At 35.6% G+C, this 19,916-nt stretch overlaps 1 protein-coding gene across 1 annotated transcript in view; it reads left to right on the top strand.

Moving 5' to 3' along the window:
• Nucleotides 1-19,916, top strand: part of CPS1 (carbamoyl-phosphate synthase 1) — a 119,628-nt gene that overhangs the window by 21,374 nt on the left and 78,338 nt on the right. The window contains exons 4-13 of the mRNA XM_017889347.1: nt 172-261; nt 2,737-2,793; nt 5,610-5,702; nt 11,015-11,104; nt 13,090-13,218; nt 13,783-13,889; nt 14,731-14,869; nt 15,769-15,846; nt 17,387-17,485; nt 18,319-18,433. Of these exons, the coding sequence (XP_017744836.1) occupies nt 172-261; nt 2,737-2,793; nt 5,610-5,702; nt 11,015-11,104; nt 13,090-13,218; nt 13,783-13,889; nt 14,731-14,869; nt 15,769-15,846; nt 17,387-17,485; nt 18,319-18,433 (997 nt within the window). The remainder of the gene's footprint in view (nt 1-171; nt 262-2,736; nt 2,794-5,609; nt 5,703-11,014; nt 11,105-13,089; nt 13,219-13,782; nt 13,890-14,730; nt 14,870-15,768; nt 15,847-17,386; nt 17,486-18,318; nt 18,434-19,916) is intronic.

Raw genomic sequence — 19,916 nt, forward strand, 5'->3', positions numbered from 1 at the left:
TTTTTTTTTTTTTTTTTTTTTTTTTTTTTTTTTTTGCTTCTTCTTGTTTTCAAAAATCCTAAGTCTCATGTCAGTGGATATCATAAAACTTAAAAACAAATGCAAATTGACTCACAAGAGTTAGATAATATTTTGTGATAACCTCTTTAAAATGACTGCCTGTCTTTCTAGGTTGCAGGTTTGCTGGTGCTGGATTATAGTAAAGACTACAACCACTGGCTGGCTACCAAGAGTTTAGGGCAATGGCTACAGGAAGAAAAGGTGAGAAATGTAATAGAGCATCCATCATCACCTAAGGAAGATTGAGAAGGTGCCTGTAGATTCAGAAGTGACAAGCAGACAGAGGAAGATCATGTAGTTTGGGATCTTTGCATTTCAGAGAGGGATTCCTTCTCTTACTTTATAAACGCTGAAGTGTCTGGATTCCTCCTGAAGTGCTGATGAGCACATATTTTCAGTTTATCCACTAGGTGGCACTCATACATGCTTGGTAGCATTTCACATTTGGGAGAAAGGGGGTAAGATAAAATTTTAGCATTTTCTCTTTTTAGTAATTGAGTCTTTTACTCTCCTTCACTGTTTCATCTAGAATGTAGTTATGGAAAGTTATGGAACTTGCTTCATGGGTTCTAGTGTTCTAGTACCAGCTCTTCTGTTAACTGGTTGTGTAACTTTGTGCAGGTCACATAATCATTCTATGCAATACTTGTGACATCTCTAATTCTTATGAGTATAAGCAGATTACCATCAAGTCTCGTTGGGCTTCAACATTATGACATGTAATTATATATAATTTCATTTGAAGTATTAATAATATCAGAAAGGGGTTATAAAACTTTATCTTACACTTTTAGTTTAAATATTAATTTCTTTTCTTTTCTTTTTTTTTTTGAAGCGGTCTTTCACTCTTGTTGCCCAGGCTGGAGTGCAATGGGGCAATCTCAGCTCTCTGCAACCTCCACCTCCCGGGTTCAAGCGATTAACCTGCTTCAGCAACCCCCCCCNGAGTATAAGCAGATTACCATCAAGTCTCGTTGGGCTTCAACATTATGACATGTAATTATATATAATTTCATTTGAAGTATTAATAATATCAGAAAGGGGTTATAAAACTTTATCTTACACTTTTAGTTTAAATATTAATTTCTTTTTCTTTTTCTTTTTTTTTTTGAAGCGGTCTTTCACTCTTGTTGCCCAGGCTGGAGTGCAATGGGGCAATCTCAGCTCTCTGCAACCTCCACCTCCCGGGTTCAAGCGATTAACCTGCTTCAGCAACCCCCCCCACCCCCACCCCCGACAGAAGCTGGGAGTACAGGAGCCTGCCACCACGCCTGGCTAATTTTTTGTATTTTTAGTAGAGATGGGGTTTCACCATGTCGGCCAGGCTGGTCTCGAACTCCTGACCTCAGGTGATCCACCCGCCTCAGCCTCCCAAAGTGCGAGGATTACAGGCGTGAGCCATTGCGCCCAGCCGTAAATATTAATTTCTAGTGAAATAACAGCATTTGCCTTGTTTGGATGTTAGAAGTCATCTCCAGTTTTGCTGTAGCTGCTTTTTGTTCAACTGCTGGGCCTGATATTGACAGAATTTTATTCTAAGAAAGTGCTGCCTCTCCAGTGAGTGTCTATCTATGGGGTGTAAACACTGCTTCTTTCTGACAAATAAAAAAAAAATCTTGATCCTGGCTTTTTAGATCTCATTCTTTCTAAATTTTAAAAGGGAGAAGAAGGCATCCATATCATATCCTGGGCCATTGTCATTTTCTTCTCAACTATTATCTGAATTTATCTTCCTTATCCGGGCAGCTAATTTCTGTAATCGTCATTTGGGAGACACTTTTCTCCCCCCAGCCCCCCACAACCCAAGGTTTCCTTTTCCTTTTTGTTGTTTAAGACCCTTGTTCTCATAGCTTCTCCATGTCAGAACTAATAGTTTTAGTGTAAGTCTAGCCAATGGCTTGTAAGTTCGTTTTTAAAATGTGCTTTGGATCTTCTTTCATGATCACAGACATGTAGAGCAGAAAAGAATCCAAGATAATAACCAGTTCACCTCCTTCAATTTACAGTTGAGAACAAATACATCGCTTAAACATTTCTCAGATAATTAGTGGAAGAAAAAAAAACTAAAACATGTTTTCATTTTTCTAACTTCTTTTAAAATTTTGTTTTAATAAAAGCCTCCAGGGGAATAGAGCCTGTTTTCTTGATTCCTAATTCATTACTCTTTCATTATACCACATGTGTCTCTATCCAACCTAGTCAAAGAAACAAAACAAATGGTGGTCTTGCATGATGGACTAATAGGATGATCATGTTTTAGAACAACATTACTACTCAACATGGCCCTTCAGAAAAATGTGTTGAGGGCCTACTCTGTGCCAGGAACATTTAGCTCAAAACACAGATTTGCATATTATTGCTTATGAAGTTCACCAGTGTGATTTAACTTACTTAACATCCTGGATTAAAAGCAACCGAAGTGTAGCAGAAGATTGATGTTCAGAATTTCTCATTTTTTACTCTGAGAAAGAACCTGGGTATTAAGAGTCCTATGCCTAACTGTAGCAACAATTTACCGTGTTCCGACAACACAGTCACCCTGGGTCAGAGAAAAGAAAGAGTGGAGAAATTATTTACTGCCCAAGAAGATAGATGAGGCCAAGTTTGTAACTTGGAAACAATATGCTGGATTTAATTTCCTCCAATTTCACTGTCACTACAATTTTTTTCTTATAGGTTCCTGCAGTTTATGGAGTGGACACAAGAATGCTGACTAAAATAATTCGGGATAAGGTATAATCATCATCTTTAGCCAAATCTATGTTTCTTCATGTGTGTGTGTGTGTGTGTGTGTGTATGTATGTTTCTCTCAATGTCTAAGGGATCCATTAATATGTAAAGGAGTGAATCTGGCCAGCCTCTGCTATTTGGGTGTCTGTTATTTTGCTTTACTATTTTCACTGTAATTTTCAAGACTGAATACTTGATTGGTATGTTTTTAACTAAATGGACTTGATATACATTCACCTGGCAGTTTATTGAGTGTCCACCATGTGTTTTTTACACCAACAAGTCAAGGCATTTATAATTCAGCTCATGTGATAGAACTTTAGTGAAACAAGTGGAAAAGGTAACAAACTGCATAACAACGTTGCCTGAAATGAAAACCTATATGCTGAAAAATACACTCCAGGAAGTGTACAGCATTGTTACAATTATTTGTTTTGTCCTTGTGAAAGAGTTATCTGTTAAATTAATGCATTATCTTTCATGAATGTGCCAAATAAACCCTGCATGCGTTACTTCGATTATATAGTCTTTGTTGAGACCATATCAATGACCAAGGTGATAAAAGGGAAGGTTATCTTTTGCTTTCATGTCTGATTGCTACAACATCTGACCCTTCCTCTGAGAATATCTCACCACCATCTGCTTGTTGAGTTTATTATTATTTTACTTGAAATTTCCATATTCCAAATCAGAAAGAAACATTACTTCACTAATGTTAACTAAATTCCCCAAATGCAACTAAAGTTTTCTTGCTAAATATAATTACATAAAAATAAAAAGATAAATGATACAATTTGAAACTATGCTTGTGGGCTGGGTGCAGTGGCTCACGCCTGTAATCTCAGCACTTTGGGAGGCTGAGGCAAACGGATCACTTGAGGTCAGGAGTTCGAGATCAGCCTGACCAACATGGTGAAACCCATCTCTACTAAATATACAAAAATTAGCCAGGTGTAGTGGCACATACCTGTAATCCCAGCTACTCAGGAGGCTGAGGCAGAAGAATCAGTTGAACCCAGGAGGCAGACGTTGCAGTGAGCTGAGATCACGCCACTGCACTCCAACCCAGGCAACAAGAGCCTGTCTCAAAAAAAAAAAAAAAGTACATATGGGAAAAGGAGTCTTCAGAAAATCTTTTGTAGATTTCTTCTTAGGATACAGGCTCTCTGTAAACAGAAGGAAAAACAGCTTTGAAAATAAAAACATGTCCAAATACCCATGACCAGAAGGAAGACAGTGAGAGTTTACGCCATCATTCTATCCCATCTCTGATTTTATTCACTCTACCATGATTTTCCTGAGAATAGGTGTTAGTGAAATTATATGTCCCAGGGAGATTCTTATGTTCTCTCAGCCTAATGATGTGTGTGAGCAGTAAACAATGACGAGGCTATAAGGGCGGGAAAGGAATACAGTTGGGAAAATCAATTCAGATGGCAGAATTGGCAGGTTGAATAAAATATAGTCAGGCCTAATGATTCAGGAAAACTTTGCAAGACCACACTTGTCTTTCATGTGATATGTTAGGTTAAAATGAGCCCTCCTTTTATCATAGGCAGTTAGGTTTTCAAAATTGGCTGAATAGATTGGCACAGACAAAATAGTATTGCCTCATATTTGTTTATCAGTGATGGTGGTTCATATTAAAATGTATATTATGGCTTTCACTTCTATTAATCTTAGTTTGAAAAGTAAGATCGTATTTCATTATGTTTTAAGAAAAGGGGAAGGAGAACTGAAAACCAAATTTCAAAATTAGGGATCCATAAATATAGACAAGGGATTATGTGACTTGGATTCTAAAAGTCAATACAGGCCACCATGAAATTTAGTAATCTACTATGGAAGTGAAAGGTGGTTTTTAGGTAGTGTTCCCAGACTTAGAGGCAGCACTCTGAATTTAATAATAGCACTGAAATAACCATCATGCTTGCATGACACATAGGTACTTTCTCCTCTCACTTACCCCCAAGTGACTTTTCCCCCAAGAAATACATTTAAAAGGGAAATGAAGGCTTCCTTCTATTTCCTTCAATGCAATAATTTCATCAGAGAAGGGCAAATCAATGAATTATTTTGAATTTTTACCCCTCAATAAAATCTCAATTACTAAATATAGCATATCATTTTTCTAAGTAGTTCAAAGCAGACTTACTAAAAAATAAGTAAATCTCAAGATATAGCTGAAAAAACATGACATTGTCATGTTCAAGCTAGCAAGGGTAGTTTGCGAAAACTTTACAAAGGGTTGAACATTCTTTAAATTCAGGCCCTTAGGAACACTTGGACATGAACATGTCTAAAATAATGAATATTTTCGTTGCAAATTCTAGAAGTTTATGACTTATGTTGCATTTCATCTTTGTGAATTAATATTACTATCATAATAAATGAATTCCCATTCTTTTTATTTTTTTGCTATTTTTAGATTCCTTATTATCTCAATAGATTTTTTTGGTCCACTTCTCTCATGAAATGTCTTTAGGTCATATACACCAAGGAGTGTAAGTTTACTAAATATCCCAATTTGCATCAGCTCAGAGCCTGGAGACCTGAATTCTGATGTCTTTTGACTTTGCCTACATCAGGCAATGGTGTCAGCCCTAGAAGAACTAATTGTATTTCCAAGAGTATTTCCCAAAATGCATGTGCAAATTACTTAATCTTTTCAGTTTGAGAAGACGAAGATCTTCCACTGATGATTATGAGTAGTTATAAAGACATCTAAATCTTGGAGCAGCTGTTTTAAGTCCCTTTGAGTTTATCTTGTCAACACCTTCATCGTTGCTTCCTTTTAACTAAATTTTTTAATTTGATAGGGTACCATGCTTGGGAAGATTGAATTTGAAGGTCAGCCTGTGGATTTTGTGGATCCAAATAAACAGAATTTGATTGCTGAGGTTTCAACCAAGGTGAGGGGTTTTCCTTTATATTTTTTAAGTTTTATTTGATCCTGTTTAGACCTTTCTTGAAATATCAAAATCTTCATTTAGACAGAATTTATCTTCCAGAAGCACCAGTGTTGAGGGAAAAAAGGGATCTCATAGCAGCTAAAATACACATTACAAAATTCAGTGCATTTAAAGCTGGTAAGTTTTACTTACAGGCTTACATGGGAAACTTCATGCCCCGATTTAGAGGATTTTTACTATTATTTTAGTGTTCCCTCCACCTTTTTTGATTTTTCAGCTTAGGATTTTAACAATGTCAAATAAAGGGACCACTGAATTGCCAAAGTGATGAGGAGTCAGAGCTAGTAACCTGCCAGAGAGCCAAGAGAATTTTACAGAAATCAGGTACAGTAATCAGAGTCTGGGGCATTTTGTACAGGAAAAATATTTTTTCATATACTAAAGATTTATTGTGTTACAGCTTTGTTTCAAAATTAATGCTCATAATGATGACTGAGTCACCCTAAAGTGAAATACCTTTAGTATACATTTATAAAAAGGTACAGAACACATTTTAGAAAGAAGTTCATTGGTTTTGATTGAAACCAATGTTTCGAATGTAGGTGTGAGTGAGTTTCTTGAGCTGCAGTCTCTGTCCTTGGGGAACATAGAGCGTTGTGGAACAAGCAAGCAAGTAAATCACCACGTGCAGAATCCTGTGATAAATGCTGTCACTGGAGTGTGCATAACATGCTGCAAGGGCAAGCATTGAAATGGGATAGGTGGATCAGAGAAGGCTCCGTAGAAGAGTGAGCCTCGTTCCGAGACACAAAGAGCGGATAGCAACAGTTAGGTTGATGGAGAACCAGGAGAACTTTGTTTCAGGCAGAAGGAATGGTTTGCCAAGAGGCATAGAGGTACAGAATAACATAGTATGTTTGAAGAGTTATGCACAGTTTGGGATGGCTAAACAAAGGGGTTCACACCTACTGGTTTACACACTTGGGCAAGGATGAGTGGAGATGGACTGACTGAAGCTAGGTCTAGAAGGTTTCATATCATTGGCTAATCAGCACTTCCAGAAACTATTGCCAACTCATTCAGTGTCATTTTGAAGCAAAGTAAAACTGAATAAAAGAGCAAGCAACTAGAAGGTTATTGTAACTTATTGGAACAAAACTTATGAGAGCCTGAACCGAGCAGTAATAGCAAGAACAGATATAGCAACCTAAGCAGCTTATACAAATGGGAGAAGGAGGGGCTGAATGTGGCCAGGTAAAAGATCATCCTATTTTCTCACCTAAGGATTTCAACTAGTTTGGTTGAGCATAGTGATTATGTCATTCGATATCTGAGATGTTTATGGGATACTGCTAAGAAATTTTTTTAAAGAAAAGTTTTTGATCCACTTTGAAACTTAAAGGAAGAATTGCTTCCTTCTGTATTTACTACATACAATGGGAGATAAAAATAGAGCTTCTCTTTCCAAGGACTATGTATTCGGTTACCACGGGGCTTTATATGTGGAGAATTTAGCCCTGTGGAAGCCTGTGTGGCATCATTGTTATTGGCTGGTTCTACCTTGGGGTTTATTTATACTATAGCAGAGATGGCTACAAACTTCCCTTCCATCACCAGTGTGGCAATGGAGTCTCTCAGAGAAACCCTACTTTATCCAAGTAGAAAGTGAGTGTTATTTCAACAAAGGCGATTGAAATTCTTTGACAGGAAGGAATAGAAAAAGTACATGTGGACACAAAGTTTGATTTTTAGATAGGTTTATTCACTACAACATTTTATTCCTAGATATAGCAAACATACACTTTTTTGCCTATGATATTTCATAATTATCATGGTCTATTCAATGTGGTAGCTCTGGTCTTTGAGGAAAATAATAACAACCAAGTTTTTTTGAACACTCAGTTAATTCTCATAAAAACTCCATGTCATAGATGAAGAAATAGGCTTAGCAAGTAAGTCTATATAAAATCAAATGTAACTTGCCCAAATTTAGCATCAATTTGAATTCAAGTGACTCCAGAGTCTCTGTGGCTAACCTCATGCTATTTTTCTTTGCATTTTGATGGGGGTTTGATGGAAAAGCCTTAAAAAGCTCAATTTCTAGATTTCTGTTGCATGAATTCAAGAAACCTCTTCAAGACTCCCTGTGAACCTATTTTCTATTTGGCCTGCATCTTACAAGGTCTGAATATGTTTGCTTCTCTACCTACGAACCTTTTCTCATGCTTTCTTCTTCCCCTTCTTGTCTAAAGAAGTCGGTTTCAAGAGTCAGCTCATTGTTCCTTTGTGAAGCTTCCATGACTCAGCTCACCTTTGAATTCCATGTCATTTAATAAATAGCTTCAGTATAACAAGGATCATATTGAATTTAACTCTTTGGAAAGATTGTCTCTCTCACTTGTCTTGGTTGGCTTTTTGAGAAGAGAAGCCATGGTTTACTTACTTGAATCCCCAGCACTGCCCATAGTACCTTTCACATGGTACATGGTCAACAGATAATGAATAGATAAAGGAATATACAAAGCCAGTATATGGTAGTTAGAGTTGGTGGTAAAGAAATTGCATATTCTTATTTTCCCTTCAAATCCTTTAATCAGTGTTTCTTATGGTTCTATGACCTCCATTATTCATATAATAAAATGATCATTATTAATAACTGTGTCTTATTGATAAAAAATAGGCACAATCTGTTGAGTACTTATTATCTGCTAGGTTTCTTCTAAATGCTTTACACTGATTAACTTATTCCATCTTCAGAGCAATTATATGAGATGGATATTATTAGAAACTCATTTACTGATGAAGAAACTGGGGTGTAGAGAGATTAAATACCTTCCTCAGTGTGAATGGCCACAAGATTTATATGTAGGAAGGCTTGGTCTAGTGTCTACCTTTCAGAAAACATCATCTCATACTGCCTTTCAACATACTACAAATAATGGTTATACTACTAACAGTTATACTATTAGTAAACATCGTTATACTACCATGTAATGATATTCAAATAAGTTTACATTGTTTCACTCCTACCTTTTACATATGCAGAGTAAGGATTCAAGAATTTTAAATCAGAAATGGTAAAATATGTGAATATGTGAATATGCTGGAAACAGACTCTTCTTTTACGGGTATCCTACCCCCTCCTGTGACCAAACCTTGTCACTGAGGGTCTTTAGAAAGGATGTTCCCACGCCCTTCCTGACACCTGTTCATCTTGGAAAATATTCATGTTGTGATACAGCACCAATCAGAAGGAGTATAGAGAACATTTCGTAAGGAAGAGTTCCAGTGTAACAGTTTTTAAAGGCTTTAAAGAAAAAGTTATTCAAAGAGTCAAATAGTCTGATCAGTAACATGTAAGACTCAGAGGAAACACACATTGATATTATCTGATATTCCGGCTCCTGTCACATGAAAATGAGAGACAAGGGTTTGGGGTTCCTATAAATTAGTACTGAGTCTTGATGTCCATGTTGGGCAGGGATGTGCATTCAAAACGTGTTGTTAAAGAAAATGAATTTTAAGTTAGATATGTAATTACTTACATGTATGGAATTTGATCAGGGTGTTTGCAATATTCACTTCTGATTTTTAACTTTAAAATTGGTCCTATTCATATAACTCCCCTTTGTTTTACATATTTCCCTGTGAAATGATTTAGTTTGAAACACAGCATGATAGAGGGTGATGATAGATGATAGAATATTAGAATTGAGAACTGCCTTGGTGGTTTAGTCTACCATTTCCTAAATTGGAAAACAGTGGTGGGGAGCAGTTCATCTTAAAAAATTCTGTGGTCAAGCAAGGTTGAAAAATGCTGCATAATATATTCCTCTCTCGTAAGTCCAAACACAAATCCATATATGCAAGTATTCATGAGGTTTTGTGTAACTTCTGTTATTCTTATGGATAGTATTTAATGTATTTGTGTAGAGACCAGCAAAAATGAGCATATCTGTGTTTTTATGTATGTCAAATCAAGGGAGATGCTGCAATGGTGATTGCTGGCTCTATTGTTTCTTAATGCCAGTGCAATTAAATAATGTTACTATAGCTATGATAAAATGTGCATTTGTATCAGGAGATTACATATATTTTGTGAGTTTTGTTTGGCTACATGCCTTGGAAATGTTTATAACTTCATTCATTGTCTTGTAATTACAATTTTCTGTAGCTACAACTAGATGGTAATATTGCTTTATTTTATAGCAGAAGCCTAAGGTTAAGAATAGATCTAAACTTTTTCAAATTATTTGGTGAGAAAGAATACCTGTGGCATTCAATTCAGCAATAACTCCCCCAGATCATGAAAGGATTGGGGTATGTTTTTTCCTTCAGAATAGTCAGTGGGAGGGGAAAAAAAAAACCATATAGTTTATATATTTTTTCCTCAACTACAGTCTAAGGATTATAATTTCACATTCTATATAGACTTAGTGGAGAGGTAGATATTTCAGTCAAAATAAACTGTTCTTTCAAATATTCAGTTTGTACTCTTCATCTGAAATTTTTCACAAATGATGAAATCATCCTAAATTCATAGTGTGCTAGCTAACAACTCTCAAAGCAGGAACCAGTGTGTGTGCCCAGCCTTCTAGGCTTTCTCTCTATTTCTATTATTTCTCCTTTTATGACTTTGGGGAGCTGCTTCTTGGGTTAATGCCTGTGAAAATAGATCTGCTTCCCAGCGGTGCTTTAGACATAGATAATGATTATGATATGCTCTGGGGTCTTTTCATGTAATCTACCATTTAAATGCAAACAATTGCACAGCAACCTAAAGGAACTGGTGGTCTATACCTGCTTAGCAATTCCTGTGACTCTCATACTGATTTTATCCATTAGGCCCCACTGAAGAAGCCTAATGTACAGTAATTCAGCTTTACCCCATTCGATCTTTAGTGCAAGTTGAGGATCAAGTGGTATTTAAATGTATCTATTGCTGCATCTGTCTAGTGCTGAATCAGGCAATAATACTTAAACATTTCATTGCTATTAGTTGTTAATGAGGCAAAACATGGGAAAGATGGTTAACTATGGACGCAACCAGTTACTTAGAGATCATTGTTATTACTGTAATCAACAGTTTATATAAAACAGTAAAGTCTTTTTTTTCTCATAAAAAAGATACAGTCTGTGGCACTTGCTGTGCCTTTCTTACAAATTGTTTGTTAACTGCCAGTCACTCCCTAGTAGTTAACAGTCAATCTGTTACCAATCTAAGTGCAAAGCATTGTCAGATGTGTTTATGGTTTTGGTCTGTTGCCCATAGCTGGGACTTCCCTCTCATTCTCTGGTTTTTAAAATGGCAGGATGTCAAGGTGTACGGCAAAGGAAACCCCACAAAAGTGGTAGCTGTAGACTGTGGGATTAAAAACAATGTAATCCGCCTGCTAGTAAAGGTAAGTCATTTGTTCATCTCAAAGGTGAGGGTTTGACATATTGACCATTAGTGTTCAGCCAATTTCCTCTGTCACAGAGGAACGTATGCATTCTTTCAGAATGTCAGGGGTCTACACTCTTCTTGTTGCTTTTGATTTACAAAATAACACATTTATTCCTGTTCAAATTAAAGATATAGACTGCTATGGTTTTTCTTAAAAAAAAAGAAAAAAACCTCAAGGGCCACTAAAACGTGGAAGAAAATGATGACTTTTCTTGTCATTAATTGACTGACAGTCTAAGATGCATCATGTTCACTTTTTTTGTGGTATAGAGATGACCAAAAAGCTAGAGCCTGTCTGATAGCATCTTCTTCGGGCCTACATTTATTATGCACCACATGTTTGTAGGAATCATGCCCTGACACAGTGTGAACTGTCACAGTGCTTTTATATCAACTCTTAGACAACCAGTTAAAATTAAACCTTAAAAATTATCAAGGAGAACTTAACCATCATAATAATGTTTCTTAAACAAAGTTTTGTTAGGATTTTTCCTTCTCCTCACTCCTCTCTCAGTCTGTCTCTATCCACACATCTCCCCTCCATACACACACAGACACACACACACACACACACACACATTTGCATAACACCAAATTAGCATGCATATTGGGAGATTCTTCATTGTACCTCCTTATTAGAGAATATCAGCAATATTCAAATCATGATTTCAAATTCTTTTCAATTTTATTAGCAAACATTTGCATGGATAGCATGCATGGTAGCAGATGCTGTGGATGACCTGTCTATATCTCACTCTCAAGTTACCATTTTAATTCATGTTGCCCATCTTCCAATTTCTAATATCTATATCTCTTTGCCTGATGGCTGGAGCCTATTGGCAGGCAGTAAATGGCATAGAATTAATGATCTCTGGAGTAGCCCCCAACCAAAACGCAGAAAGAGCCAGTGTTTAACTACCGTGGCTCCTTTGTCCCATGGATAGACAGTCTCTAAGGTAACTATTCCACATGGGCTCTCAGAGTGCCCTAGTGGGCTTAAACTTCACTTATCCCTAGTAGTAACTGCTTGCTAATGCATACTTTATTGGGGTGTTTCATGATGTCACTTCCTCTCTGATTAGAACGAAGTACCTTCCAAATAAGCTTTTATTCTCTCAAATCCTTGTTTCAGGAAATGCTTCATGGGAAACCCTCAAAGACACCTTCCTATGTGCTTTTATATTAAAACAAATTTCTAATTTTTCCATTCGAATATAAATCTTACAGATAATGAGAAAACCCTAGGAAAGAAGGCTGGTTAAAATTTGATAAGACAAAAGGCAAGACTGAAAAGTTCTGATGTGGGCCAACTTAACATTTTCAGAAAATGGATTTGTACTTTTTTGCAATTGGTAGTGTGAAGGTAACCTACTCTCCTGTCAGTCCAATCATGGCATTTATAGGCACTGAAACTTCTCTTGAGTGCAGGACAGTGCATTATCTATTTTTTCAGGATCAAAACTTTTAATGGTGATTGTTTTCCTTTTTTTCTTTCTTCTTCTTCTTTTTTTTTTTTTGAGACAGGGTCTCACTTTGTTGTCCAGCCTAGAGTGCAATGGTGTGATCTTGGCTCGCTGGGACCTGTGACTCCTGGGCTCAGGTGATCCTTCCATCTCAGTTTTCTGTGTAGCTGGGACTATACCTGGCTAATTTTTGTTTTATCTTTTTTGGTAGAGATAGAGTTTTGCCCTGTTTCTCAGGCTAGTCTCGACCTCCTGGGCTCAAGCAATTCTCCCATACCTTGAGCTTCCCTATGTGCTAGGATCACTGGCATGAGCCACCAAACCTGGCCCCAAAGAAATTTTTGCACAGCATTGTTTGAAATGTTTACAAATTTTTCCTTCCTTTTAAGGAATGGTTAGTCAAGCGAAAGTCTAGCAAAATTATACTTTGGCAAAGAAACATGTTATTAAATTCATCATTCTTGTGTCTCTTTTCCAGCGAGGAGCTGAAGTGCACTTAGTTCCTTGGAATCACGATTTCACCAAGATGGAGTATGATGGGATTTTGATCGCAGGAGGACCGGGGAACCCAGCTCTTGCAGAACCACTAATTCAGAATGTCAGAAAGGTGCAGTGAACCTGGAATTAACATGTATCTGTGTGGGAGGTGGGGGCTTCCGCTCTGTACCCTGAAAGGGCTGTGATACATTTTATTTATTTAGGCATTTTTCAATGCTGGTATTTGTGACTTCTGAGGCAGTGTCAGTAGAGATATTCTATAGGGGAACCAATGAGGAGAGAATATCAGAGAAAATAGGGTTTTTCTTCAGGCAAAGTAACTTTGGGATCATGTCCTTGAGTTAAAAGAACTGGAGTCCAATGGCCAAATGTATTTTGCCCTACAGTTGTGAAGTGACATCTCATGGTTCCTCAACATGACCTTGGGACCCATAAGACCTGCAGGTCTCTAAAGAAATATTAAATCCGATTTAGTTTAGTCTGAATGTAAAGTACATATTATTGAATTCTAATGCTACAAGTTTGTCAATCATGTCCTTTTTTATTATCTCCTTTAATTCAGTTACTATTCTCTTTACCTTCTTAAGAAAAAAGGATACCTTGTTTTATTCATTCAGAAGCAACACTTTTTGGAACTGTACTAATTGGTTAATAAAAATTCTCCCTGATTTAGATTTTGGAGAGTGATCGCAAGGAGCCATTGTTTGGAATCAGTACAGGAAACTTAATAACAGGATTGGCTGCTGGTGCCAAAACCTACAAGATGTCCATGGCCAACAGGTGAGGTAGTTTCACTTTTGCTTACAGTAAACCAGTTCTGACATATTAACTAAGTACAAAGAACTCAGAAAACTTACCTGCCATTTCTTTAGAGTAAATAAATAGCCATACCTTACATGGTTGACAGTTGACTACCTGATACCACTTTTATTGCGTTTTTGGAAAGCAGGCTTCTCTAATGATAACCTTGCTATAATTTAAAGTTATTTTCCTTCCCTTGGCATAAATTGAGGTTATAATACTCAATCAAATGATACTTCAAGGGAAATTGTTCTGATTTTAAGCCTGATTTCAGAACACTGTAACATTTTCAGAAGGTAAGTGTGACTTTAGAACCCAGAAATCTTTAGATCCTCTCGGTTTCTCATTTTTTTTTGCCTCAAACAATATTAATTTATTAAACATCAGGCTTTCCCCCATGGTCCACCCTCTACATAAAGTATAATTCAGGTCTAAGCAGTCCTCTATTTGTTATCTCCCAATAACTCTCTGGCTTTAAAATTATTGTAGTTCTCTTAAAATAAGTCACTCATATTTCTTAGTTTCTGTTAAGCTGGTGAGCAACCCTTTTTGTTATGAGCGCAATGTCCCCTTTTCTAAAACTGATTATAGAATTTAATAGACCTGTGTATTTAACACTCAACAAAGCTTCCTGAATTGATTTTTGTTGGGAAAATTATTGGGATTAACAATCTGTGACTTTTCTCACAGACTGATTTTCACTAAGCAGTTGAAATTTTAAATTTTAATAGGCTTTACTTTTTCACTGCTTTATAAGGAATACATTTATATTATCCTCTTCACTTTTCTTTTCCCTATTGTTTTCTCCTTTTCTTTCTAGAGGGCAGAATCAGCCTGTTTTGAATATCACAAACAGACAGGCTTTCATTACTGCTCAGAATCATGGCTATGCCTTGGACAACGCCCTCCCTGCTGGCTGGAAACCACTTTTTGTGAATGTCAACGATCAAACAAATGAGGTAAATGATGTCAATAAACCTGTTCAGTTGGTGATGAGAAATGCAGAGCTTTTAAAAATAATTGATACATAAGCATTGTATATGTTTATGAGATACGTGTGATATTTTGATACATGCATATCATATGTAATCAAATCAGACTCTGATGACCATCACCTCAAACATTTTTTAAATTTATTTGTATTGAGGACATTTCAAATCTTCTCTTCTAGCTGTTTTGAAATGTGCAATAAATTATTCACTCAGAATATTCACCCAGAATTTTTAAATACACTGTGATGCAAACACCTTTCTACTGTTTGTTGGTGATTTAGTTGAGTGTTGAAAAACAGTTATAGGTTTTCTCCCATAGCCCTCTGTGTTTTAAAGTCATTTCTCTCTCTTATTCTCTCATCAGTTGACTTGTTAAGATTCACTATATGAGTCATTAATCAACAACTATCTTATACATTCAATGTTAGTGGGCTGTTGGTCCAAATCTGTTTGAGCCCAGTCTAGGTGGGTCTCTGGGACTTTCTTGGGACTGGTGTAGTCTTTAAGAAGACCCTTGGAAAAGTAATTTAGGACCTGGGGATAAGATGAGGACTTGAATTTATTCTGAACAGAACCCAGAGGGGTCCCAAAGGCTATAGACCAAATTTGTTATTTATTTATTTTAAAGGAAAACACATTCAGTTGAGTCTTCATTGACCCATTTTCCATACTTATCAAAATGGTCAGATATGTAAGTCCTTAAGAGATCAGACCATGTTACTTAATAGTACTGTTAGTTACAAAAATTTTATCAAGCATCTAACTCAGTTTTTAAATTTGAGCTTTATTGTCCCCTGAATAATACATAGCCACACTTGATGTTCACTATTACAGAAGGAATTTCTTCCCATTTCTTATTCCTTTAGGGGATTATGCATGAGAGCAAACCCTTCTTCGCTGTGCAGTTCCACCCAGAGGTCACCCCAGGGCCAACAGACACTGAGGTATGTTAGAAAGATGAGGCCTATTATGTATGTAAAAAAAAAAATGTGGAAATTCAAAAAAACCAAAATAATCACCCCAGATGATCTTGAGCAGAACGTTCTCAAGAAGAGTGCTTTGGTAACACACATTTTGTATTAAAATCTCCCCATGAATGTCACAGAGGAAATTTTTATCTTTTTTAAAATTTAAAGTGGGAAAGCCCTTAAGAAACCCGAAGCGATGCTATTTTTATTTAAACCCATTATCATTCTAATATATTTAGTTCTGAAATTTACAATTGTTGTACTATGCAAATGAATTCCCTATTGCTCTCTCTCGGTCTCATGACTGAAATGAAATTTTAATCCCCATCTGTGACTTCACAAAATCCCTATGGCAACTGGTTGTGTAGCCACTAAGGGAGAATAAACAGCAGCAGGAGAAGGAGGGGAAGGGGTGTGCGGGGGAGAGAGGGCATGCATGCACATACATAGATAATTCAGACAGCTTCAGAAAAGAACCACAAAGAATGCTTAGAGGAGTTTTGTATTTAATCTAAATATTTTTACTTTTTTTGTGTGAGCTCTTAGTTCATTTTCAAGCACATCTTTCCAAATAAATTCTTCGGGTGACATCCAGAAAAATCTGAAGTCTATTGTGACTTCCCCACACCCAGGGACCTCCAGTAGCAAATCTTCATTGTCAGAACTCTCAGAAAAGACTTCTAGGTAAAATGGGGAAGAGAATAAGAGCTTTCTTTCTGCAAGCTCTGCTCTACTCTCTCGTGTCTGAATTGCCTTTTTAGATATCTGTATTTTGTTCTTGTTTTAATATTATTAGGAAATATTGATTCTTAATAGCCAAAATCAGTATTATATTACCAACCCATGATGAAACTCATAAATCAAATTTAGTTATGCGTATCATCTAACACATACTAAGTAGTTTTTTAATTTAAACTTTAAATTAGCATGTATTAGTACTTTGGATTAGGAACATTGCAATTAAGATATGTAATAATATCTGCTATCACATAATTCTTTTTTGTCTTTCCAATAATTGCAAAATGAATATTCTTTGCTGTCATTTGTCATATCTAGTGAAACAACAGAAGTAAATCCTTTGGCGAAGTTTAAGAATAATCTTCAGAAATTGTTTTTTAGAGCTGACAGAAATTTAAATTTAAATTAGTATTTCTAATTTTCCATATCTTAAGTGATATAGCTTCAATTGTTATATCCACCTAGAATTTGATTTAGAAGAAGCAAATGATATACAAGTTGCTATAAACTTGGCATTCTCAGAAGGCATCTGATATGTTCATTGCTTGTTGGAAACTTCTTTCTTGTAACACTGGAGGTGAACAGAAGTGTTTATTTGATTAAATTCTTATACTAGTAAGATATGTAGTTATTGACAAAAAAGCAAAAAAATACATATGCTATACTAAAAATTATTTGTTGCTTATCTGAAGTTCAAATTTAACTGGGCATCTTGTGTTTTATCTGGTGAACTTAAGAATTTTGAAGCTTCTAACTAGTTAGTTGTATTTTCTTCTAGTACCTGTTTGATTCCTTTTTCTCACTGATAAAGAAAGGAAAAGGTACCACCATTACATCAGTCTTACCGAAGCCAGCACTAGTTGCATCTCGAGTTGAGGTCAGTATATGGGCTTGTCTTTGGTTTATGAATTTTGGATTGTCCCTATCATGTGATGATTTTTAAAAATTGAATGATGTAAGGTATACTAGCATTTAATAAAAGATGACTGATAATATTGTAATAGTCTGTCATTTTCTAACTAATTATTTGGTTCCTTCTTGATGATGTTTTGTGGAACTTTCATGGTTTAAGTTAAAATAATGTCTTTTCTAAAGTTTACTTTTTCCAGAGTAGTTGTAATAACATAACAAAGAATAGAGTTTAGTTTAGAATTTATTTCCCATTATCCACAAAGCCATAGCTCTATGTAAACATGAGATACATTTCAGACTACAGAAGCATTATAGATGATAGAGTTCTTTTTGTTTCAACTAGAATACCTGTTATTCAAGGATTAATATAACAATTGAATCCTTAAGTTGAATATGTATATTAGTATGATAAGGTTTTTACCCATTTCCTTTGTAAACTGTATACTTACATCATTATTTAAAATTTAGAAGGATGTATGTGTATTTGAAAAAATACCACACATAGATGTATTTATATATATGTACATATTTTAGATATCTATATATGTTTAATAAAATGTAAACCTCTTCCAAAATTTTTTACTTAAGTGAAAACCTTAATAAACTTTGGAAATCACATTGAAATTAGAGATGTTTTAAATTATTAGTCTTTTCCCTATCTATTACATATTTTCATAACATTAGACCTTAAATGACCACATAAACTCAGACAATGTGGTTTGTCTTCTCCACTCTTGAAAATGCCTTATTTTCCCCATTTTAGCAGTAATAACAATGTCTTTTTCTTATTGCTTATAGGTTTCCAAAGTCCTTATCCTAGGATCAGGAGGTCTGTCCATTGGTCAGGCTGGAGAATTTGATTACTCAGGATCTCAAGCTGTAAAAGCCATGAAGGTGAGAGAATATGATCTTCGTTAGAATTAATATGCTTCCTTTAATGAGTCTAATTAGTATTTTATAATTTAGATTTATGACACTACCTCTTTTCAAAGTTGCTATAATTATTTTCCTTAACTGTGCCTTTATAAATCTTGTATTAAAGAAGCTTGATCACGAGCAAGAATTTCAACTTTCTCAAATGTGCACATCTGTAAATTGAGGTTAGATTAATCTCCAAAATTATTTAGGTTATTGCCTACTTATAGGGAAAACATATATAAAGCCCACATTTATTGATGCTGTTTATTTCTTTTGAGGCAGTGAGCTTTTCAAATATACTTGTCTTTTATGTGAAAGAGAAATTTTGGGCATCTTTGTTGCTTTAAAGTCCTTCAAGTGCTCTACAGGATGCTTTGGGTGTCTCTGTGGTTGAAATGGGAAACTCTGGTTGGAGGAGCAAGGGCAACAGTACATTTTGTTCAGGTTTTAGAAATTATTATCTGTCACTAGGGGACACAGTTCTCTCATCAGTGCCTGGGAAATGGGATGATATGGCAACATTTTCAAGTAGAAAAGAGGATTTGATACACAGGTGTGGAAGGACATCCTCCCTGTTTCTTTAAATCCTCTGGAGATCTCTCAACACTTACTGTAGTAAAATAAAACTTTAGAAAAATTCTATTGTATATTTAAGGTATTTCTCTTGAGGAGTTCAGTTGGTAAGCCTCATTGTGCTAATCAGGCCATTCAGAGGCAATGTGAGCTCTTGGTGACATTGCCTCAGGTTTTGCAGTGTAATGCCATTCACCAGAGACCAGGCTAGTAGAGGGCAGCATAGAATGGCAGAAAAAGACTAGGACAGCAAACATGGAACAAACAGTTGGCCACAGGTTTTCTTTCTGTTAATATTCTATAGTCAAAGATTTTCACCTGATGGGTGTCTGTTGAAGAAGTAGAACACAGTCTCAATGAGTTTACTCTTTTTCCCATTTGTTTTCTTTCTTTTTTTTTAAATACTCTCCTCCATTCACGTACATGTACACTCACATATTTTTTGGAATACATTTTCAAAATGATGTTTTACTTCTTTGTATTATGCTTTAATTTCTCATTAGATAATTAGAGACTGTCCAGTGGTTTAGATTAGTTAGAACACAATCTAACTGTGTTCAGAGTTTAGAATACTTTTAACTAGTATACAGTTTTATTTCTATTTGGGAGTTTTACAAACAATTAGAATTTTTATAGTTTGTATTTTAATGTGTTTTACATCAACTGGGTAAAGTTATACATTTTTAACTAAAGAACAGGAATTATTAGATTATATTGTGATCACTTAGAAGGTTAATAACTAGAGATGAATTTTTAAACTAAAAATATTATAATTGGCACATATATTGCAACAAGAATTAGAAAAATAAAACAAAATGATTTAAAATTAAGATGGCTTGAAATAAGTTTTAAAATAAATGAATACTCATGTGTATGTATAGGATCTTTTCCTGTATAATTTGACT

This window comes from Rhinopithecus bieti, unplaced genomic scaffold, assembly GCF_001698545.2.
Source record: "Rhinopithecus bieti isolate Rb0 unplaced genomic scaffold, ASM169854v2 scaffold_17939, whole genome shotgun sequence".
Taxonomy (NCBI): Eukaryota; Metazoa; Chordata; class Mammalia; order Primates; family Cercopithecidae; genus Rhinopithecus; species Rhinopithecus bieti.